The 23506-nt window shown below is 44.8% G+C and overlaps 2 protein-coding genes and 1 long non-coding RNA gene across 4 annotated transcripts in view; 2 read left to right on the forward strand and 1 right to left on the reverse strand.

Annotated features, from left to right (window-relative positions):
* The window catches only part of ush2a (Usher syndrome 2A (autosomal recessive, mild)), a 154739-nt gene extending 149027 nt beyond the window's left edge, over positions 1 to 5712 (forward strand). Inside the window, exons 84-93 of one of the 2 annotated variants that reach the window (XM_086107236.1) lie at positions 171 to 316; positions 421 to 539; positions 1040 to 1138; positions 1229 to 1405; positions 1812 to 1895; positions 2148 to 2289; positions 2459 to 2546; positions 3429 to 3494; positions 4354 to 4548; positions 4831 to 5712. In XM_086107236.1, coding sequence (XP_085963362.1) covers positions 171 to 316; positions 421 to 539; positions 1040 to 1138; positions 1229 to 1405; positions 1812 to 1895; positions 2148 to 2289; positions 2459 to 2546; positions 3429 to 3494; positions 4354 to 4548; positions 4831 to 4917 — 1203 coding nt within the window. In that variant the 3' untranslated portion in view covers positions 4918 to 5712. Of the gene's footprint in view, positions 1 to 170; positions 317 to 420; positions 540 to 1039; positions 1139 to 1228; positions 1406 to 1811; positions 1896 to 2147; positions 2290 to 2458; positions 2547 to 3428; positions 3495 to 3557; positions 3627 to 4353; positions 4549 to 4830 lie in introns of both variants that reach the window. The other variant, XM_086107237.1, reaches the window with a different exon arrangement.
* A 1981-nt stretch (positions 5713 to 7693) lies between these two features.
* Positions 7694 to 23139, reverse strand: kctd3 (potassium channel tetramerization domain containing 3). Its single transcript, XM_086107238.1, has 19 exons — positions 22727 to 23139; positions 22445 to 22498; positions 21476 to 21521; positions 21109 to 21182; positions 20962 to 21020; positions 19839 to 19919; positions 19623 to 19766; positions 19464 to 19548; positions 19166 to 19356; positions 18953 to 19068; positions 14682 to 14769; positions 14479 to 14595; positions 14024 to 14194; positions 13771 to 13926; positions 13599 to 13695; positions 12507 to 12697; positions 12233 to 12371; positions 12038 to 12160; positions 7694 to 10747 (listed from the first exon to the last, which is right to left on the reverse strand). The coding sequence occupies exons 1-19, from the start codon at positions 22795 to 22797 to the stop codon at positions 10168 to 10170; spliced, it is 2583 nt and encodes an 860-aa protein (XP_085963364.1). The 5' UTR covers positions 22798 to 23139; the 3' UTR covers positions 7694 to 10167.
* Positions 10863 to 12676, forward strand: LOC147207751 (uncharacterized). Its single transcript, XR_015100460.1, has 3 exons — positions 10863 to 11089; positions 12028 to 12197; positions 12537 to 12676. It is a non-coding gene; the product is annotated as an uncharacterized LOC147207751 (long non-coding RNA).
* Positions 23140 to 23506: the final 367 nt, after the last annotated feature.

Consider the following 23506-nt stretch of genomic DNA (forward strand, 5'->3'; position numbering starts at 1 on the left):
AGCAAAAAATAATTATAATAATGTCATGTTTAGTTTGCCAGTTACATTGCATGGCAGAGAGAGCAAGCCATGTTCAACACCCTATTGTGTGGGTGAAAAAAAAACGTGAAATTGACCAAATTAGGATATTGTTTCCACTGAACAGTGATGATATTCAACTGTTACTGTAGTGCTGTAGCCAGGGACCAGTAGTTGAGCTGAGAACCCTGGCCGCTCCCCCAGCCCGCCAGCCGCCTCCTCGTGCCGTCATGCTGACCTCCCGCTCTGCTCAGTTGGCCTGGTTTGAGCCTCTGGAACCCAACGGAATCATCGAGAGGTGAGGGCAGGACAGAAACTGCACTTCGAAAGGAAGGTGCAGCTCGGGGATCATATCAATGATGTCTCCTCACTTGTCACTCTGCTTACGCTCGCTGTATGCAGCTGTGAGCTACATCGGCGAACCGCCTGCCCGCAGCCCCCCCAGCCTGTGAGCTACCCTTGTGTTACTGGCCCGGCAGACATCACATTCTTTGGCAAGCGGCGCAGCTACAATGTGACAGGTTACTATTTGAAATTCTCGCATCATTGTCATCAGCCTCTCAATGGAGAATTTTGGGTTGCTGTTAGCTACAGTCCTAAAATTGATATCAATAACATTTAGAAATGTTTTACTCTGTGTGTAGTGAATTCAATATGATTTTCTCTTTTTGAATTGAATTACTGAAATACATTATCCCACAATATTTAAATTTCTGGAGATGCTCCTGTAATAATGCTCAATTGATGCATTTCATCATGTTTTTCTTTGATTCTTTCTTTGCTAGCTTAAATAGCTTCATGATAATGGCAAGTTATGGGGGACACGTATCAGTTTGATGCAATATTAACACTGACCGTTTCAGTCAACACTTTGTTATTGATGGCATAATGTTTGGATATCGGATCTCTCACATCATATTGTCACCAGTTTTAGCATATTTTCATGCCCAAATTGTTGGAAGTAAATGTTAAGAACGTTTTATTTCGCACAATTCTGAGTACTGTCAACATGCTTACGCAGGCCTTCAGCCATATTCTGCCTATGAGCTTCGAGTCGCCTGCTTTAACAACATGGGCAGCACCGCCTCCAACTGGACCACTGTTGTCACACTCACGGAAGGTTTGTCATTTCTCTGCACACTCTCAATGTACCTCTTCCATTCATATCCGCTGTATGCATAAATGCGACCAAATGTTTGTCTCTGTACAGCTCCGCAGTATGTGACGCAGTTGTCAGCGGGCAGCAACTTGACGGTCATTTGGCTTGACTGGACCGGCTCCTTCTCCCTGAACGACTACCTGAGGGAGTATACGGTGACCGAGAGCCAGCTCAGGATCTACAGCGGCTTTCACAGCTTCCTCCATGTTCCACGCACATCACAAAAAAGTGAGGACACAACCAAACCAATATATTAAAAACACTTCTGAATCAGTAGCGTTTGACAACACCGCAAAATGCAACCAATATATAATTCACCTTTCGTTAAATTAAGACCCCTTTTTACAGTGTCAATCAAACTGAGCATTTTTTACCACAGATCTGACTCGGGCACAGTGTTGCGTCTTCAAAACAAAAAACATGAAATATGCTTTTATGCGTTGCTTATAACCTTGCCCTCATAAAGAGGCACGACAAACAATAGCCTTGCTATCGGATCGACCCGGTGTTGTTTTCTCTGCTTTCACAAGGAGGATTTGTCCCACCTTGTGTGTCATTTCTCAAACCTGTTAAAAGCAGCTTTATTCACCAGTATTCTCAAACGACATTGTCTTTCTCTCCTTGTCCTCCGCAGCGCTGTCATTCCAGGTGACTTGTACAACCGACAGTGGCAGTGCCACCACTCCCATTGTCAGATATAGCCCCGCATCAGGCTTAGGTAGCACACACATACACACATGCTTCCAAGTTTCATGTCTTTTATTAAAATAAAAATTAAAAAAAGAACACACACATCTACATGAGCATGAACTTTTTGGACAATTTAATTCCAAAGTTTGGAAGACACCTAAAGGGATTTACTTTTGGAGTGAACTGAGGGAGGGTCCAACTTATCATTTTCTTATTTCAGGTGCTGCAATACTGATACTGTACTTCTGTCCAAATAAATAGTGTGGCATTGACCCTACAGGTCCCATTGATCCACACGATGCAAGTAAAGAGGGAGTGAGCTTGTCAGCAGCACCAGTCTATTCAGAGCTGTGGTTCATTTTGCTGTTGGCGCTGCTGGGTCTGTTCTTGCTGGCCATCCTGTTGGGCCTGCTGCTGCAAAGGTATTCTCGCCATTGTAACCCAATCTATCTTCATATAAAGCATGATGGATGGATGGATGGATGGATTAGGTAGACGGGTAGGTAGGTACGTGCATTAAAAAAAAGTTACATTTACCTCTAAGGCAAACAACACAGTAAGAATGTTTTTTTTATTCTCCACCATTCACAGAGCTCTGAGGAAGAATCCGTCAGCCAGAGAGCGCCCTCCTCTGGTCATGCTTCAGAAGAGCAGGAACGCTGGAGGAGAGACCTACACGGTCAGTGAGTGAATGACAGAGAGAGAATTGATTTGTATTTATGAAGGTATGGCATTCAGATATATTTTGTTATTTATTGCAACCTCAGCATATTGGGAAGGCAAATCGTTGTACAGCCGGTTTACGTTAGCGCCACTGGAGGAAGCTGATGAAATAATTATCCCTGAAGAGGAAGCACTGGGGTTCGATTTAGAAAATAAAATGTTTGAAATCAAAATGTACTATATTTCATTTCTAATCAGAATTTTACCTTTAATGAGACCCATAATGTATGGCAATATAAAGTTAATGATGAAGATGATGCTGATAATAATAATGTAACAGAAATGTGGACCTCGCGTGGTGGGATGCCTCCAAGTGGCGCGAGGGGGGAACGCCGGGGCTCTTGGGCCCCAGTTGCGGCTAAATGCCCACCAGCCGGCGGGGCTGGAGCTCACCCCGCTGGAACGGAGGGAAGTGGGAGTAGCCGCCCCACAACCCTCCTTAAACAAAAATCAGGCGAGGGCCCTTCCGGGGCCCGCACTGAGTGTGAACCTCGCGGGGCACCAGCGAGAGTCGTACCGGGTGTGGGACCCGGGAGGGGGGGCAAGTCCCTGACGGGGGCCGATTGCCCAGGAAGGAAGGACAGAAATGTGGAAAATCAATTTAGTTGCTGAGTTTGTGTGCTTCATGTTCAGAGTCTATTGTTTAAAAAAAAATCTCTTTTCACAACTGCTGTTCACACACATCATAACTTTTTATTCATGTTTACTTGTGTTCTCTCCCCCATTTCTCAGTTGCATCATTCACTGAATTCAAACATTGCTTCTAAACTGTGTCTTGATTTGAGCCACTCTTTCGCTCACATGATCGTCCTCCATCTTTCTTGTGTCCCTCCCTCAGAAGCCTTATCCCGACTTGTGTTCCAAACATCATTCCGGCTCTGTGCTTCATTCTGATCGCCACACAGTAAGACTCTTCCCACTGTGGGCAAACCCTAAATGGCCACTTTATTGTTTCCCTCCCCTGCAGTTTGACACTGTAGCAGACTGTGTTGAGATCAACAACGTAACGCTTAAAAGCTACACTGTGTACACCGAGGTACTATGCACTGAGCGAGCATGCTGGCTTTGTGTGTGTGTGTGCGTGTGTGCGTGCTTTGTGTATCAACTAGGCAATATGTGCACATTGGTAAAAGACAGCTGTCTCACAAGGTTTGTACTCAACAAGTACATGACATTTTGTGTGTGAATACCACACGTAAAACCATCTCACAATTTCATATTATTTACAGCGAACCCACTTGTACTGGGACCAAGCGCTACCACGATTGGCAAAAGTCTTTGAATAATTGAGGCCCTCCCACAAGATGGTGACAGAGCACTTAAGACGGAAAGGATAAGATAAGAAAACCTTTATTAGTCTCGCAATGGAGAAGTTCCCAATTCACAGCAGCAAAGTTATGAAAGGAAGAAGTAGAACAACAAAATACAGGAGCTGCTGGAAAGATCATGAAGCGTCTAGAGTCGAGACAATCCATCGAGCATGTACACCATCATGAGCCCATGTTAAAACTTGTATTTGGTGATTAAATTATTCAACACAAACTAAAAAAAACTTCCCATGAATCTTAGCAATAGTATTAGCAAGCTGACTATCCTGAAGAAGATACTTTTTGTGCCATTTTTTTTTTGTTTTGTTTGCTGGGTGTGCCTTGAGATTTTTCTCACATAAAACCTGTGCCTTGGCTCACGAAAGACTGAGAAACGCTGCTTCATGCGTACAACAGAATTGTTAAGTAACCGTACATTCCAAACGTACATTTCAGGGCCTGTCAGACACCAAGCTAGTGGGCGGCGGCTCTGCATTCAACCCCATGTCCGTCCTGAGGGTCCCCAGGCAATCAGACCTGAACCAAGCCTACTCCCATCATCCCTTACATCAGAGCCTCAGCCATCTGATTGACCGGAAGGCTCTGGTAACGGAAGAGGGCTGCTGGGACAACCCTTTGGAACCGCCTCTGGTGAGATGACAACGATAGCTTGATGTCCACACACCTCTGTTAAAATCCCATGGTTTTCAAAACATTTTCTGCTATTCATAAAGATCAATCAACCCCAGCTAAATTTATATATAGTATAAGTCAAATGGAAAAAAAAAATCTATATTTTCAAGATGTTAAGTGGGAGTGAGCATACTGCCTCTGATTTTCGCCCAAATCATTGCATTTGAACAGGAGTGTGAAAACTTTTAATATCCACACTGGATGGATGGGTAATCTGAAGATGCGATATTGTTGTTTCAGTATGCGGAGGAAGACTTTGCAGATACCATCAAGTCTTTAAGTTGCGTGAGAAAGGAGCAGGCCACCTTCACTGACACACATCTTTAAGTCACTGCACCCAGTCAAGTACCGTAAGACTAACTAATGGTTATTAGATGACCTTCATTCTAGTATGTACCGAAGCAGACCCACATGGTGTACGCATGGACACCTTTTAGTTCATAGAAAAAGAATATTGTGTATGGAACTTGAATCTGACCTCATTCATGTATTTAATATTTATATTTTTAGTGTAGTTTTTAGTAGATTGCCTTCCTGTTAGCTGCTTCCGCAAGTTACTGTGCCTCATCGAAACACTCGCCAGTCGTCCTGGAGCGGACTGACGTGGCTTCTCAAGGCCTTCCTTGTCTGTTACTTTTTGAATGCCAACTATTTCTCGCAGTGTTCCCAGGATGCATTATTGTGCTGTTTTCATTGACATAAAGTGAGCTCTTTTTTTTTTTTTATTGTGCAAAGGTTTTGTGTAGCTTAGAAGTACCTGTAGTTACAATTTAGCTACGTTGCTTATTATAGTGTGTACACGGGACTCCAGAGTTTACTTCTGGACAAAACGAAAGCCTGATATAATGTTATGACATGTTTGTTTGTTTTTACTGTGGCAGTATTATTTATGTTTGCTGTAAATGAATTATGTATAGATGACGTCAAATATAAGCGATGTGGCCAATACACTCTCCACTCTTATTTTTCTTTTATTTACTGTGCACACACACACGCACAACAGAAAAGTACTAAAACACTCATTGAAACAAGGCTACCTCATTATCTTTAACTTCATTTGATATTTTATCCTATAATGGTTACAATGTGTTTATAAACATATAAATAAATGTAACTGCTTAACTGTGCCGTTTGATTTGCCATAGCTCCCCGATATTCAAATGATTTAATTTCTGCCATTACAAAGATAACAATAATGAACGTATCGTGATTTTGAAAGTTTGTTGCGTCACTTTAATGCGTATCCATTCGTTGACTTTGAAAAATGATATGTTTACACTTAAGTCATGGGGACCAACATTAAAACTTTATCTATTATTATTATTATTATTATTATTATTATTATTATTATTTAGAGGAGTAGAGCAGTAGAAATAATCAACACGCTTTCATGGAGACCAAACTTGCAACCTTTTTCAATCAAACCAATGATGTTTTCTGCTGAGTTCACCAAACAGTGGCTTAGTTCACGCGTGCACTGTACACACGTGTACTGTATACACACACACACACACACACACACACACATGGGAGCTGGTCTTACTATACGAAAAGACTTAGCGTTAATTTACTTTTTGCCCCCCCGTGTCCCTTCGGGGAGCATCAAGGCAAGTTGGAAAATGAAGGAAAGTGGCAGTGAGAACAACGGCCTTACTCAAGGTCACCAGTCAAGGGCACGCACAAACACACGCACACACACGCACGCACACACTCATGGGCTTGTTCACAGCTACTGTCAGCCACAGAGGGAGGAGAGAGAGGTGGTGAAATGAGAGCGTGTGGAGTGATTGTAAAGGACAGTGTGGCCCTGAGCTACACGTGCGTGCACACATGCGCACACACACACACAGTTTTATTAAAGTCATAAATCATTGTGACGACATGCGCTGTCTCAAAAGAGGAGACTGTCTGAACGAGGAGGTTAGTGAAATGCAGCCCCCCCCCCCATGTGTTCAGGTGGAAATTCAGCTGTTGTTGTTTGATTTTTGTTGCTGTTGGTTAACTACGTGGTCTCACAATGTACTCACAGATGAAGAACTTTGACCCCAATCACCTTCATCATCTTCCAGCTGAACTTGTTCAACATCAGTAAGGCCTCTGGATTGGTAGGCCTCCATAAAAAAATTATTGAAGATCAACTGTTTTACTGTATCGGTTAGTCATTATATTGTAATAATGGATTCATTTTTACAGTGTGGGCAACAACAGAGGCCTGAGCTGACCTTTGACATGGGTAAAAGTTTAATAAATGTATGATTTCAGCTACCTTGACTTTTTTTTTCATTTAAAATCTATAATGGTAGCCTAATATTTAGGCAAATAGTTTTGGTTATGTCTGACGCCGGCGAAAAAATGTATTTAAATGTATTATTATTATATTATGTTTTCCATAATGGGTAAGTGTAATTGCACTACTCTTACTGCTCCAGTAGGTGGCAGTAGTGCTCCCATTGTTAGACTGCAGGGAGTGCGTACTGACTGTATCGCCGTATTGTAGTTGAACTCCGGAACATTTGTTTCCCCCCAAATCCGCTTCGAAAATATGTGGACTCTGAAACGTGCTCATTGTAGCCATTAATCCTGACTTTTGTAGGTTCAAGTGTTTTAAATGTTGTGTGCCGAGTTAAAATTGCTAGTCAATTTGAACTCACAATTTATTGATATTTTTTAATTGTATTTTTCAGTATCATATGGTCAAAACATGTTCATAGTTCAAATGGGAATTTAAAGTTGCCCCCCCCCCCGATTTTCTTTCATTCATATTAATAAGGATACAATGCCATGCAGCTGCACTTAAAACAAATTTATTGACAAATGATTCAATTTAGAATCACGGCGGACAGTTCTTGGGGATGGGAAAACTTTTCTTCTATCGAGGCTGGGGCCATAAAAGAAAATAAGCACCGGCCTAATATTATAGTTGTCTTGCTCATATTTGAAAGTCCATTCGGCTAATAATAGTGATCGCTAACAGACATTTCTGCTTTAGGACAAATGGCAGCTATCCCAAAAATAATGTCAAATTGGGCCCAACAGAGAATAAGATAAGATATCTTTTATTTGTCCCACACTGGGGAAATTTACAACAGACCAAGACACCCAATGACCAAACAACTTGACTCTTTATTGGAGTGTCCAAAATATCCACTGAGGAGACACAGCTGTAGGCATCTGGAAGTGGTATTCCGATATAACATTTCAAGAACAATGATTTATAATTGTAACACACACGGATTTCAGCATGTAAACACAACCAAGGAACAACTTGAATGGTAACACATCGATACATTTATTATATACTTGTATATAAACGTATATGTGTTCATAGTGCAAACGCAGTCAGGTCCAATAGCATCAGTTATATGCGTGTGCGTGTGTGTGCGTGTGTGAGTGTGTGTGTGGTATATAGATATGATTCTCAACAATACACAGGATGACAAAAAGAATTGCAGGTATGAAACCATTAGCCTTTTGTCCGTATTTTCCAGTATGATGCAAGGCTTTAGGTAAAAACACCAAGTGCGACATATAGGTAGGTGCATACTCTTAACAGAACACATGCAGCTAACTAGGGTGAAGAGTCACCTTGGAATGGCTGCACAAACTGACACGCTTTCCAGTTATAATTGACTATTTACAACACAGATCGTTAATATTGATCACAATTATTTCATGCCGTCCGCCTCATGCTGATGCCCTTTTGTGCTGTGACACCTTATTGTCTTTTAAAGCAACAGGCTAATAAGCGTCAAATCAGGTCGACTAAGGCACACACACACACACAAGATGAGAAAAACATGATAAAGTGATGCAGTGTAGGATCCTTGTGAAATTGTAAAAATATAAATTATTTGTGTAATCTTGCACAGGCAGGCACCACTGTGAAAAATATTAAATATTTTTTTAAAAAAAGCTTCATTAAAATAATGTATTAGACGATTAGTATTAAAAGGTAGCAAACACTTTTAAAGTACCGGTAGTCAATTTCCCTAAACTGTTTTATCAACTTGAGTCACAATATACTTACTTTATTTTTATTGTATCTTTTTTTTTTTATGACGCATGCTTAGCACGTGTATCGAATGTCCTGTATGTGCCTTTCAATGCAATGAAGCATGAGAAAACGAGTGATAAAACAAGTGGTGAATGCAGACTGAAAGCAGGAAGCAGACACCTTGCATTTCTCGTCGCTATGTGACCATCTTGTTTGTCTGCACATTGCTGACGTGTATCTTGTAAAACCCTTTTGCTTTACTGTCGGTAAAATGCTTTCAGGACATTACACTAAATTTGTACGTAATACAGTGTTCCCTCGTTAGTCGCAGGGGTTATGTTCCAAAAAAAATACCCCCGAAAAGTGAAATCTGCGAAGTAAAGGTTGATGAGGGAGGTATTGTTTTTGCTTTGTAGATTATTATATATTTTTTTGGTTTCATAAATGTCCGCCTCACAGTGCAGAGGTGCAGGGTTTGATTCCGGCTCCCGGCTTACTGTGCGGAGTTTGCATGTTCTCCCCGTGCCTGCGTGGGTTTTCTCAGGGTACTCCGGTTTCCTCCCACATTCCAAAAACATGCATGGCAGGTTAACTGAACACGCTAAATTGTCAATCAGTGTGACTGTGAGTGTGAATGGTTGTTTGTGCCTTGCAAGTGTTCAGGGTGTCCCCCGCCTTCTCCCCGAAGACAGCTGGGAGAGGCTCCAGCACGCCCGTGACCCTTGTGAGGATAAGCGGATGAGAAAATGGATGGATGATTTTTTCCATTCGCAGTACTGTATTTTACAGTTAAAAAAAAAAACATAATATGCTGACAAAAAAAAAATCTGCGAAACAGCAAGGCCGCAAAAGGTGAACAGCGTTATAGCAAGGGAACACTGTATATTATGTATTCACTTTTATGGGAATGTCTTGTACCATTTGACTCCAGTTTATGTTGCCGTTTCCATTAACATTGGCTCGTCCAGTTCAGGCTCGCAGTTTAGCTGGAGTTTCACCCTGGTGACTTAGGCTAGATTAATATATGTATATATATATTAATATGGATAATACAGTTATTTAAACCTAGTGTTTTAGTTGGCTCATTCGATTCAATTGAGGATAACCTCCACATTATACCAGGAGCCGCTTACAGCAGTTATTTTAACTCGTGTTCTATGAAGCTCTGACGTCACAGATTTAGACCATATGGGATGCTTTCGTTGTAGTTTCGATTTAGACGAACTGGTAACTTAATGGTGAGGTATCATATTGAAGCATAAATCGACTGACATCCGTGCAACCTAGATTTTCAACAGCGTTCCTTGTCCACATGCGAGGACATAACAGTACCTTAATTACCGGTATTCTATTTAAGGTATCAAAACATATATTTTCACCAAATATATTTGAATTCCCTCTCACGAGCCAACCTTAAATTAATTTTTAGTTTCCATCTACCCGTATTCCTGTTCATTCCCATTTATTTCTATTGAAGAATTCTAATTTAATGAATGGAATTGCATAACTCAAACTTTTCAAACCTTGCAATGTGAATCCAGCCTACGTATGAGATAGCGGGTAGATATTGGACTGAACACCTGTCAGTCACAAGTTTTTGAACCGTGGGAGGAATCGGTCACAGGCTGCTGTCCTGACTCAGCCGTGAATTTCCTGTGTCGTGGCGAAGTGCAGGACGTCAGTTTGGTGGGGGAAGGAGAAGCGTTGGCGGAGGAGTCGCTGCCGCCGCCTTCGGATCCCGATGATAGGAGAGGGACCGGGGGTGCCCTCTTCCTTCCCAGAAAGCCCACCTCCAGCACTCCCCTCTTCTTGGCGCTTCCCTCCGCTTTCGCCCCATCTGCAGCGGCTCCTGCGCAGTCGCCCTCCTCGGGGTGCAGGTGTACTTTCCGTCTGACGTCTGCTCCTCCGGGGACGGGGCTGTCCGGGGGCTGCCGTGGACATTCCTGACTCCCGCCGTCAGCCTTCGTCCTGCCGGGAGCGGTCGAAGCGTGTGCGTTGTTTGCGTTGTTGCTGCGGCAGGTCCACAGCTCCATGGCGGACAACCTCCTCTCACTCTCCTCGGACCCAAACTCACAGAGGGAACGGCGGGCGTCCGCGGGATGACCGGAGCTCTGATCTGTGCTGTCCAGGATGTCACGACTCAGGCTGAAGTTCTGGAAGTCTCTGTGGACAAAGATGGAGGTAAGCCAATTTTGATCTAGTTTACTGAACGGCGTAATATAGTTTTGAATAAGTTGTCCACCCATCTATTTTCAAAACTGCCTGTCCTGCCGATCCAGGCAGCATCTCATCCCGGGACAGGGAGAGACTGGACCGACTGGTCAGGAGGGCCAGCTCTGTCCTGGTCTGCTCACTGGACAGTCTGGAGGAGGTGGGCAACAGGAGGCTGCTAGCTATGCTAACAGCTATGATGGACAGACCCTCCCACACCCTCCAGGCCACCCTTACAGCACTGGGCATCTCCGTCAGCCAGAGTCAGATACACCCGCGCTGCAAGAAGGAGAGGTACCGCTGCTCGTTCCTGCCGACTGCTGTCAGGCTATTGAATAGACGGTCCTGAAAACCTGGACTCACCCCCATTCACCTATTTTCAACTCATTCTGTACCAGCCAATTCTGAATGGACGTTTAAAAAAGTCTTTGGGAGTGAATGAGTTAATATGCGTATATTTATATTGATAGTTATGTACTTTTTGTTCTCTTCATTATTTTGCTGCTGTAAATTTGGAATTTCTCCATTGTGAGACAAATAAAGGTTTTCTTCTCTACTTTGAGAGTCACAGGCGAAATGGATCCTATTCGAGCCTGGACTGGTTACCAGCTAAACACACAGTACATTTAGCACACTGACATACTCAAGCCTAAGGAGAATTTAAACGTTATCTATGGATAAAGATATGTCACGTATTTAGTGTCATTATCAAATCCATGAGTGCAAATAAACACCTGTCTAATGGACTCTGCAGTTTAGCTTACACACCGCTGGCCATTACCTTAAGAAATATTGTATGTTGATAATTATAACAAATATGCAGAACAGTTGCATCTCAATTTGAAAAAAGTTGAAAAGTTACCGGTAAAACATTTAAACACACAGGAAAATAGATGATACTTTTCAGAAGACCCATACCTAATTTCTATCTTTCAAATCATGCTCATTGTTTCCCGCGTTATATTCTCATTTCTTGATGTTTTCATCTGAAGCTATAATTGTCAAAGTTAGAAGAAAATTGTGAAATCTTCAATTGTGTGTCGTGAATCTATATGATTGAACTACTGTGCAATATGTTATTCAAATTTATTGAGCTGCAACGCGATGACCCAAGTGAGTTTATGATCAAGACTGGAACGTCAGAAAATATTGATCATTCAAATGAATCTGAGCTAAACGAGCCTGGGTCGGATAATCTCTCAAATCAACAGGGTGCTTGCTTTTGTCCAAAGGTTTTTTCACCTGTTGCTGTGGAAGGACTCTGTTCTTCTGGCGCGGGCGAGAAGGGGGCTCTCCCTGTAGGGCCGCACAGCTCCATACGTCACCTGGTTCTCGGGAATGACTTCCTGAGCCTGTAACTGCACACTGACGGAGGACAGACCACGCCGGCGGTGATGTGACGGTTTGTGAAAGGACAGCGTTTCTTCTTCTCTTTACCTTGAGCAAGATTCTCTGAGGCGCGTGTGGTGCAGCACCGAGGGTGCGGGGCTAACGTTTGGCGTGGCGCAGCGGGACGTGCTCAGGTCACATTGGTCCAACAGCTGCAGAAGTTCTTCCTCGGTGGGACCGCCGACATCTACGCAACAGACCCATTTTCAGTTCGCCTCACATTGAACTCGGTGTCTCTACGACAGCGTTTGTCTGATTTTTGGACATGACGTCACAGCAATGTGGCACAAAGTAAGCCACCACGGAATCACATAACACTTGCCGTCTTTCTTCTCCTCTCCTTTGTTGGCAGTATCCATGGCGGTGGTCAGGTCCCACAATTGGATGCTGCCGTTGCCGTGACCGGTGAACAGATAGCGGCGAGGTCGCGAGCCCATCCGGCTTGAACCCTCGCACTCCCGCACCATAAAGCAAGAGATGGTGGTCCCGTCCACTGACTGCACTTCACAGATTCTAGGACACAAGGAGTTTAAGTTCAAAATTGAAAAAACAGGAAGAAAAAGGTGGTGTTAAATGAAATAATCAGATGTGTCAGAAAGGTGATCGTCAGTGGTTATCTTGTGGCATGGGCTGTTTCGAGAGATTTTTCCTCCCTGATCTGCTTGGAAACAGTAGAGAAATAGATGAGCAACTGGTTGTGTTGAGTGTTTATATCATGTGGCTTATAAGTCATTCGCCAAAAAAAAAATGACGGGAAGAGTTTCCATGGCAATGTAGTTACCAAGTAATAATAATGTATCATTTTCCCCTCTTCACTGAAAAAAAGAATGGCATTACTGTTTCATTTAATTTTGTTTCTCCCGATACCAAACTATGAAATTGTTTCTTCAAGCTTTTTTTAAAATTTTATTATTTTTAATGTAACATTAAAAAATAAGAGTCAAAATTTCCAACAACGATGATAAAAAAAAAAAAAGAATTTATTGCTTTTGCAACATTTAAATGGGCACTATGTCTTGGACAATATCCAGCATGATTGACTGTGATTGTCTCACAGAGCTCCTTTTTGTCATACTACAAACAACATGAAAATGATTCTATTATTTTTCACCTCGTTTGTCTTTTAGCGGGTATTAAACTCGCTAGTCAGGTTGATCAAAAATAATTACTAGAGCCATTTGAAAAGTTGCTAAATCTAGTGAGCATATTGCTAATTTGGCAATGCTGACTGTAATGTTTTTTTTTTAAACAAGCCCCTCGATGTTGGCATCATGTTGTCACCGTAAACAGTGCTAGTCAGCAGAAATGCCACGAAAAATTATCTACTGAAAAAGGAAAATCCCACTGACAAATGCATTTTTACTCAATAGCACAGCCTTCACATCTATTGCTTATTCTTCTGCGATGAACACACCTTTTCCCAGTGGACGAGAGCCTCACAAAGAGCTTGTTGGTGATGGGGACGACCTTCTGGATGAATACTTGCTGATCATCTCGCTCTCCAAATGGACCTGAGAGCACAACGCGTCACCTCGTGCGGATTAAGACTTCAATGAATTTCAGGGTACTAGAACGTCTCCTCTCACCAATGTCGTTTCCTGAACAGTAGCTGCCGTGGCTCTCGGTTTCCTCCAACGAGAGGATTTTGAAGGAGGCCAAGGGTGTGGAACCCGGTTGGGTGGAAATCATCCCTCGGAAGCGGGTCACCGTCCACGTGCGAACGTGGTTGTTGTCGGCGCACACTGCCGCCGGCGGAGAATGAACAAGCGAGGACGTAACAACCGTGATCTTCGCCTTCATTATTCTCTCGGGTCTGCCATTGTGACTCCGCCCACTCACCTGAGACTAAGTGTTTCTCAGACAACATGATTTTGGTCACGGGGCTCCTGTGCACGGTGAAAGTCTGGAAGAGCTGAGGGCCAGAGCCGACCGTCTCTGGGTGCTGCACGATGACTCTCACTGCGCCACTGCTGGTCCCGTAGGCGATTTCAATCCAGTTCCCGCTCACACCTGAAGAGGTAAGCAAAAAGTCAACTTCATAAAACTACATATCCTTCCTGTCATTGCACATTTTCCATATATTTTTATCTGTATTTCGTGCATGTTCTTCCTATATTTATGTATCTCTGTGGTTGCACATTTTCCAGCCTTTGTGTCTTACATCTATAACTGCAACTTTCCAGTAACTTTGCACATTTCTCTGGGTTTTGGAAGTTGTAGTTTCAAGAAAAAAGATTCCTAAAACTATGTTGCTTATTTTTCATTCCTCTTTAGTGTAGTATTGTATTACTGACTGGTTTTAGGCGTGAGGTAGACAGACAGTGCGGTGATGGCATCGTTTGAGGGATCGTGATAAAGCTCCGTCACCAAGAGATCGTTGTCTTTCATCCTCAGTGGAAACTTTTGCATGTCTGACAAAAGGAATTTGTGTTACAGTTCAAGAGACAACATTTTGGCAACTTGTCGGAAGACGACTTGCGTGTTTGTATGCGTGTACCGATGTAGTAGATGGAGCCATTGTTGCAACCTAGTAACAGGAAGGATCCGGCCGTGTCGCAGCTCGTGATGGGAACAACATCTTGAACCTGGCACGTGCGCACAAAAGCAGCAGTCACCTCGCTATAATTAGAGTAAACTTTCTCAATACACACACGTGAAATAAAAAAAACTTCAAATCGCACCTAACGAGAAGTGCATAAGAAGCTGATTAAATATGCGATATAAATGTCAACATAAATAATATATATTTCTATAGGTACAGTACATATACAGTATGAAACAGCTATGACGATGAATAATACACCTCTGAAATTTCTGTCTCTGAAATGGTAGATATTCTCCGGTATTTGTTGACCTCCATCAACACAAAAAATTATGAATGCCTGTATGTGGCAAAAGATGGCGGCAAATCACAATTATTTTTTTTTTGCCTCAACGAAACCCCTCCGTGAGTCGTCACCTTACCGTGGTGGAGGGGTTTGTGTGTCCCAATGATCCTAGGAGCTAAGTTGTCTGGGGCTTTATGCCCCTGGCAGGGTCACCCATGGCAAACAGTTTCTAGGTGAGGGGCCAGACAAAGCACGGCTCAAAGACCCTTATGATGAGAAAAATATATGGACCAAGGTTTCCCTTGCCCGGACGCGGGTCACCGGGGCCCCCCTCTGGAGCCAGGCCTGGAGGTGGGGCTCGTTGGCAAGCGCCTGGTGGCCGGGCCTACACCCATGGGGCCCGGCCGGGCACAGCCCGAAGAGGCAACGTGGGTCCCCCTTCCCATGGGCTCACCACCCATGAGAGGGGCCAAAGGGGTCGGGTGCAATGTGAGCTGGGCGGCAGACAAAGGCGGGGACCCTGGCGGTCCGATCCTCGGCTGCAGAAGCTAGCTCTTGGGACATGGAATGTCACCTCTCTGGCAGGGAAGGAGCCCGAGCTGGTGTGTGAGGCAGAGAATTTCCGACTGGATATAGTCGGACTTGCCTCCACACACAGCCTGGGTTCTGGTACCAGTTCTCTCGAGAGGGGTTGGACTCTCTTCCACTCTGGAGTTGCTCACGGTGAGAGGCGCAGAGCAGGTGTGGGCATACTCATTGCCCCCCGGCTCAGTGCCTGTACATTGGGGTTCACACCGGTAGACGAGAGGGTTGCCTCCCTCCGCCTTCGGGTGGGTGGACGGGTCCTGACTGTTGTTTGTGCATATGCACCAAACAGCAGCTCAGCATACCCACCCTTTTTGGAGTCCTTGGAGGGTGTGCTGGAGAGTACTCCTGCTGGGGACTCCCTTGTTCTGCTGGGGGACTTCAATGCTCACGTGGGCAATGACAGTGAGACCTGGAGGGGCGTGATTGGGAGGAACGGCCCCCCCGATTAGAACTCGAGTGGTGTTTTGTTATTGGACTTCTGTGCTCGCCACGGATTGTCCATAACGAACACCTTGTTCAAACATAAGGGTGTCCATATGTGCACTTGGCACCAGGACACCCTAGGCCGCAGTTCGATGATCGACTTTGTAGTTGTATCATCGGATTTGCGGCCGCATGTTCTGGACACTCGGGTGAAGAGAGGGGCGGAGCTGTCAACTGATCACCACCTGGTGGTGAGTAGGCTCCGATGGTGGGGGAAGATGCCGGTCCGTCCTGGCAGACCCAAACGTATTGTGAGGGTTTGTTGGGAGCGTCTGGCGGAATCCCCTGTCAGAAGGAGTTTCAACTCCCACCTCCGACAGAGCTTTTCCCATGTTCCGGGGGAGGCGGGGGACATTGAGCCAGAGTGGACCATGTTCCGTGCCTCTATTGTTGAGGCGGCCAATCTGAGTTGTGGCCGTAAGGTGGTTGGTGCCTGTCGTGGCGGCAACCCCCGTACTCGCTGGTGGACACCAGCAGTAAGGGATGCCGTCAAGCTGAAGAAGGAGTCCTATCGAGCCTTTATGGCCTGTGGGACCCCAGAGGCAGCTGACGGGTATCGACTGGCCAAGCGGAACGCAGCTTCGGTGGTCGCCGAGGCAAAGACCAGAGCGTGGGAAGAGTTCGGTGAGGCCATGGAAGCCGACTTCCGGACGGCTTCGAGGAAATTCTGGTCCACCATCCGACGTCTCAGGAGGGGGAAGCAGTGCACCACTAACACTGTGTACAGTGGGGATGGGGTGCTGCTGACTTCGACTCGGGACGTTGTGAACCGGTGGGCAGAGTACTTCGAAGACCTCCTCAACTCCACCAACACGCCTTCCTTGGAGGAAGCAGAGCCTGGGGACTCTGAGGTGGGCTCTCCTATCTCTGTGGTTGAAGTCACCGATGTGGTTAAAAAGCTCCTCGGTGGCAAGGCCCCAGGGGTGGATGAGATCCGCCCGGAGTTCCTCAAGGCTCTGGATGTTGTGGGGCTGTCCTGGTTGACACGCCTCTGCAACATCGCGTGGTCAACAGGGAGAGTGCCTCTGGATTGGCAGACCGGGGTGGTAGTCCCTCTTTTTAAAAAGGGGGACCGGAGGGTGTGTTCCAACTACAGAGGGATCACACTCCTCAGCCTCCCTGGTAAGGTCTATTCAGGGGTGCTGGAGAGGAGGGTCCGTCAGGAAGTCGAGCCTCAGATTGAGGAGGAGCAGTGTGGTTTTCATCCCGGCCGTGGAACAGTGGACCAGCTCTACACCCTTAGCAGGGTCCTCGAGGGTATGTGGGAATTCGCCCAACCAGTCTACATGTGTTTTGTGGACTTGGAGAAGGCGTTTGACCGTGTCCCTCGGGGAGTTCTGTGGGGGCTGCTTCGTGGGTATGGGGTACCGAACCCCCTGATACGGGCGGTTCGGTCACTATACCACCGATGTCAGAGTCTGGTTCGCATTGCCTGCAGTAAGTCGGAATCGTTTCCAGTGGGGGTAGGACTCCGCCAAGGCTGCCCTTTGTCGCCGATTCTGTTCATAACCTTTATGGACAGAATTTCTAGGCGCAGCCGAAGCATTGAGGGGGTCCGTTTTGGGGGCCTCAGTATTGCATCCCTGCTTTTTGCAGATGATGTGGTGCTGTTGGCTCCTTCAAACAGGGCTCTCCAACTCTCACTGGAGCGTTTCGCAGCCGAGTGTGAAGCGGCTGGGATGAAGATCAGCACCTCCAAATCTGAAACCATGGTCCTCAGTCGGAAAAGGGTGGAGTGCCCCCTCCGGGTCGGGGAGGAGATCTTGCCCCAAGTGGAGGAGTTCAAGTATCTTGGGGTCTTGTTCACGAGTGGGGGCAGGAGGGAGCGAGAGATCGACAGGCGGATTGGTGCAGCGTCTGCTGTGATGCGGACGTTGTATCGGTCTGTCGTGGTGAAGAAGGAGCTGAGCCAAAGGGCGAAGCTCTCAATTTACCGGTCGATCTACGTTCCAACCCTCATCTATGGTCACGAGCTATGGGTCGTGACCGAAAGAACGAGATCCCGGTTACAAGCGGCCGAAATGAGTTTTCTCCGCAGGGTGTCCGGGCTCTCCCTTAGAGATAAGGTGAGAAGCTCGGTCATCCGGGAGGGGCTCAGAGTCGAGCCGCTTCTCCTCCACATCGAGAGGAGCCAGATGAGGTGGCTTGGGCATCTGATTCGGATGCCTCCTGAGCGCCTCCCTGGTGAGGTGTTCCGGGCATGTCCCACCGGGAGGAGACCCCGAGGAAGACCCAGGACACGCTGGAGAGACTATGTCACCCAGCTGGCCTGGGAACGTCTCGGGATCCCCCGGGGAGAGCTGGAAGAAGTAGCTAGGGAGAGGGAAGTCTGGGCTTCCCTGCTAAAGCTGTTACCCCCGCGACCCGGCCCTGGATAAGCGGTAGATGATGGATGGATGGATGGATGGCCTCAACGAAACTACTCAATGCACTCCAACACTATCCCTTGGCACCCAAAGTACTACGCTTGTCAAGATGAAGCTTTTCAAATCACTTCAACATAGTTTCTTGTGATGAAGATGACGCTAAAGCAGCACTACTGTTTTGGCCTGAGCACAAATATAGCAAACGGGTCGGCTTTCTGTAGATAACGAAGGATAGGCGCCCAAAAACGGATCAATGAATGTGAATACGCGGGAAAATAGTGTACACTATAAAAAAAAAACTTTATCGCTAGGATTTAGTAACTGCTTACTATATCCTAGCGATAAAGGTTTTTTTGGGTTTTTTTGCACTGCACAAAAAAAACAAAAAACAAAACACAGCAACACTAGCGGACGAATGTAAAGTAGTAAAACTATATTTGTCCCTCCAGGACACGTACAACTGCAGTCCATGAGCAGCACACAACGACGTCCACTCAACATACCTGCCAGTGCTGTGTGACAGCATTCCACACTCCGACCTTGCCAGTGTGGCTCGTCGCCACCAGTTGGTTTCCGATGAAGAAGAGATCATCCACAGGCACTCCCAGGCTGAACACGCCTGGTGGGGACACATGAAATACAAAGTACCGGTAAGACTGTCTAGATTCAATCAAGCCTATCAAGCATCGTTCAGTTCCTGTTGTCCCATCGTCTACCGATCTCGTTGCCGCTGCCTCCATCTTGGATGCTCCAGAGGATGATGCTGCTTTCGGACGCGGCGGCCACCATTTTGTCCTTGTCTCCGTGCGGGCCGCCCACCACCTTGGCATTCAATGCGATGCGTTCAATGGTCCAGTCAAGGCAGGGAGATGAGAACACCTGTTGCCATCCGGTAGATTCCTTTATCCTGTCAAGAACATCTTGTCAGCGTTTGAGACTGCTGGATGGTGCGGGATAGAACGAGTTGCAGCCGGTCCTATAAGTGTCTTACTTGTCTTGCTGCGGCAGAATTACCTGTAGCAGATGACAAAGTGTGCATACGCTGCTACAATCCAATTGTGGTGTCCGGCTATGATCAGCACCTTGCGAGGGTCTGGTCCTGAACAGGGAACGGCCCACGTGATATCCAACAGCCTCAGGCGCAAACACGCGGACCTTCTTTGAGTCACTCACCCAGTTTATGAGTTTCATCTAATCCTGGTGAACAGGGGAGGGGAGGATGAGGAAGGGCACCAACATAGCTGAATCCCTCTGCTCCACTGGGATTTGAACGCTCGTCACAGGAAGAGGTGGAGCTTGACTTGTGGCCAGGAATAGCTGAGAAAGAAACAACACTGATGTGCCAACTTTTTTTTTATGATGTAACAAACAGGCTTAAGTGGGTTTTACCTGGAGGCGGAAGGTAACCATGGAAAAGAACGCTGCCACATGATGAGCGATCCAGCTCTTCACACAGCAGAAGGCGCCGCACTAGACACACAAACTCATTTATTTTTAATCCAGAAGTGTCTACATGAATGTGAATATAAATTGTTCAGTTCAAAAGATGAACCATATGAAATACTTTTCAGAAGGCCAATTCCAATCAAATTTCAATATTCAACCTGTTTTGAAGCAATGCCCATCAGATGTTAAATTTGCGGCTTTTGCTAGCTCCAAGCCAGTGATTCCTCAAAGTCTGTTGACATCACTGCCTAAGTACAGTTTCACTTACAGTATATTTAAGAGGAAATTCATGAAAATGTTCACTCTGTGCATTGTGAATTCATAGAAGTTTCAGTTTTTGAGTTGAAAAACTGAACTTCATTTAGTGTTCCACCATATGCTAATTTATGAAGATGCGCCTGTAGTCGGCTGCCTGTAAAATGCAGACATGATTATTTCATTCAGTGTTCTTTGTGTAATGAAATCAAATATATAGCATATCATTGCTGAATGCTTACTTGTTTGTTTTTTTCATCAACAAAGGTACTCTGGCATTTCGCAAAGCCAGAATTAGCCAAAATATATCCCATTCTCGTAAGAATGACAAGAGCTAAAAATGGCAACCCCTATATCCAATGTTGGAAACATGTTTTTTCATACTTTGTCGATTCTCTTAAACAGCATTTCTAATCTAGATCCATACCTGTATCCTGATCGGCATTAAACTGGGGTAATCATGGTCATTTAAATCAATTGCCCTCTGTTTGAATTCTTACTGTATTGTATTCACATACCGCTGAGACATGTCGGCACACTCCTCGATTTGTGACCACAAAGGTAACCTCTTCTATTCAAGAACAATGACAATGACGGGAAGTTCCAACAGTGAAACAGGAAGTAAAACAATCACTTTCATGGGAGTGCTGACTTCAGTTAATATACAGTAAATCAAATTCTATTGCAGTTGTTGTTCTCGTTCTGACAAATGATGAGATGACAGCATATCGGCCGCAGGAGCACACTTAATAGACAACGGGCCAGTTACTACAAACACAACTAGAAAATCAGATTTTCCGCCAATACTTACCTAAGGGAGTTATACCATAGAATTCAGCTTCATGCCGCAGAACACTGATGTTGACGCCGCTACAAATTTAAAAAAAGAAAAAAAACATACTAAGTTGATTGATTAATTTCTGTACATCTGAGAGTAACGTTTGAGTGGGTTTCTGACCGCAGGTCCAGTTCTTTGGTTCGGAGGAAATTTAAAATTGGTGCAAAGGCCATGGGGTCTCTGTCAATAAATATCTAGACAAGGAAAAAAAGAGATTGATTTAACTGAATGATATTAGGAATATATATTATAGTACATTGACTAAGAATTATGACCTTTGCCTTGAATGTTATATTCATGGAATTCAAAATGGGGGCATGCATTATAATGCATTTTTCTACATAAAATAAAAACTGTTTCCAGGTACTTCGACAAAAATATATACCGGTATATGTATTTGGATTATCAAACACTGTGGGTTTCATCAGTATGTATCAAAAAAATGATCTGTCCTCGTTTTGGATGCGTAAACAAAGTCTGTACTTACAGCTCCAGTTTCATCCCGAAGAGTGGATATTCTTCCACTCAGCAGACTGCAACATATACACACATCAGTTACCACAAGCATGCACCCATTGACGTGCATCTGCATCGTCAGACATATCTGCAGCCCTGATAAGCAGAACAGTCATGAATATTTAAACGGTAACCCGTTAAGACAACTTGCAAATGAGTTCATGGAAAACAGTGGCACTCAATGTGACTGAAAGAGACTTTTCACAAGCTGTTTTATATTTGTTCCTTGTGTGGAGTTGTTCCACTGCAGTCCATTTCCAGCTGGGCTGAGATAGAACAGGACAAGATAGTGCAACTATGCCAAACATTCAAAAACTTCAATGATGTGACTTTCTTTTTTAAATTCCCAAGTTTACCACAAGTCCCCTGAAGTAAAACACTATTCAATACAGAAATCATAGTTTTCAGGGAAAAATACTGTATGTCTTGAAAGTTTTATGATGGCCACAATGTCACCCAAGAACAGATTATTCATTTTTCCATTACCACAGCATAGGCACTCTTGAAATGGTCGATTTGTTGATTTTTCTTTTAAATCCATCTTTCGTTATTTAGTGTGTTTGTAGCGTTGCGTTGGTGTCATCTTGTGGCATGTTGGTGCCAAGCAACAAAGCTGAAGTGTTTTGTCACCATCTTTGGGTATCTTGGTGGCAAGGAACTATGTCAAAGTTAGTTTTGGAACTTCATGAAGTAATGTCTCATCATCTTGGGGCGTAACTGATTACAATTTTATAGCATCCCAGCAGTAGCACTACCGAAGCCAAAAGTGACACACAGAGCGCGGCAACGATGAGATAATGCAATATGTCTACTTCTCTGCAATAATCAAGCCGCTTGACTGAGCTGACGTGTATTGTGGGAGAGTGATGACGACTATGCTTCTCCTCAGATAACCCACAATCTCTTCGAATTTCCAAAGGAATAATGACAATGTTGTTACCTCGAGAAGAAAGAGTCAGGGATCCACATGAGGGTCTGTCTGGAGGTACTGAACCTACAACACAGGAGAGATAGTCACCTTATTTTTAATAATATGATGCGATGTCTAATGCAGGATGACAATTTGAACGCATGCATGAACATGGTCCAAGAAGAGGTGCACTGCTGCAAAATAAAAACGCAGTGCATTATGTGCAAACAGCATCCACGCACATCTCATTTTACACTCCAGCTTCTCAAATTACTCCCACGGTGACCATCATGCCTACAGAACAAGACTCACCGCGTCCCACCCACGTTCAGCTGGATGATTTCCCCCATCCCTGTCGTCAGGTCGCAGCCGTTGGTCGCCATGATGTGAGCGGTTCAAAGTATTTCACAATCAGTGCTTCATCACCTCAGCTAGCATGCTAACGTCACGTTAAAATGTATTACTGTAGTTCATCTGGTGTCCGGACCCTGCAGCCTGACACCCTCCGCCGCGTCCGCCCGCTCCATGAAATCTCCCCTAAATAAAGCGCGCAACCGAAATGTGGCCGCCCTTTTTTCTATCCTATCAAACACTGTGGACGTTTCAGATCCCAAATGGTAACAGTGTCAGGACTCTTTCATCGTCTAGCAGGCACGTTCGCATCACCACCAGCCTCTCGTGTTCATCGTAAATAATATCTTGCGCTGCAACGTGAACATCTGTTCCGAGAGTACATATCTAGAGTGAGAGGAATAATTATTAACAACTTCCGCTTTTGTCTGAAGACACTTCCGCGTGCCAGAAAGCTCGTGTTTTCAGAAATGTACAGTATGCTAAGTTTAACCCGTACTAAATAAGGCTATATATTGGTTGATGTACAGCGAAAAGACACCGAACATTTAGATCTCCCTAGTCCTGTGATATTTGTTGCATTATTTTGGAATGTTGAAGTACAACATTTTAGTAAATGAGGAATTGTACACATACATATAACATTATAAACATACATAACATTTTGTTCATTCTATTAGATTAATTCCTTATGATGAATTATTAGGGGTTTTTTTCATGATCAAACTATTTCATATGTCT

Source organism: Hippocampus guttulatus, chromosome 3 (genome assembly GCF_054856545.1).
Source record: "Hippocampus guttulatus isolate MCC_2025c chromosome 3, RoL_Hgut_1.0, whole genome shotgun sequence".
Lineage (NCBI taxonomy): Eukaryota > Metazoa > Chordata > Actinopteri > Syngnathiformes > Syngnathidae > Hippocampus > Hippocampus guttulatus.

Bases quoted from the DNA above. Each gene is read 5' to 3' on its own strand.
- kctd3 (XM_086107238.1), bottom strand. From the start codon at position 22,797: ATGGCGACCAACGGCTGCGACCTGACGACAGGGATGGGGGAAATCATC. The intron at 19,069-19,165 runs GTAGACGATGGG...TGTCCCCACCAG, and splicing joins AGGCAGCGGCAACGAGATCG to GCGTGTTCAGCCTGGGAGTG. The intron at 14,770-18,952 runs GTATGTTGAGTG...CGCACGTGCCAG, and splicing joins CTGTCACACAGCACTGGCAG to GTTCAAGATGTTGTTCCCAT.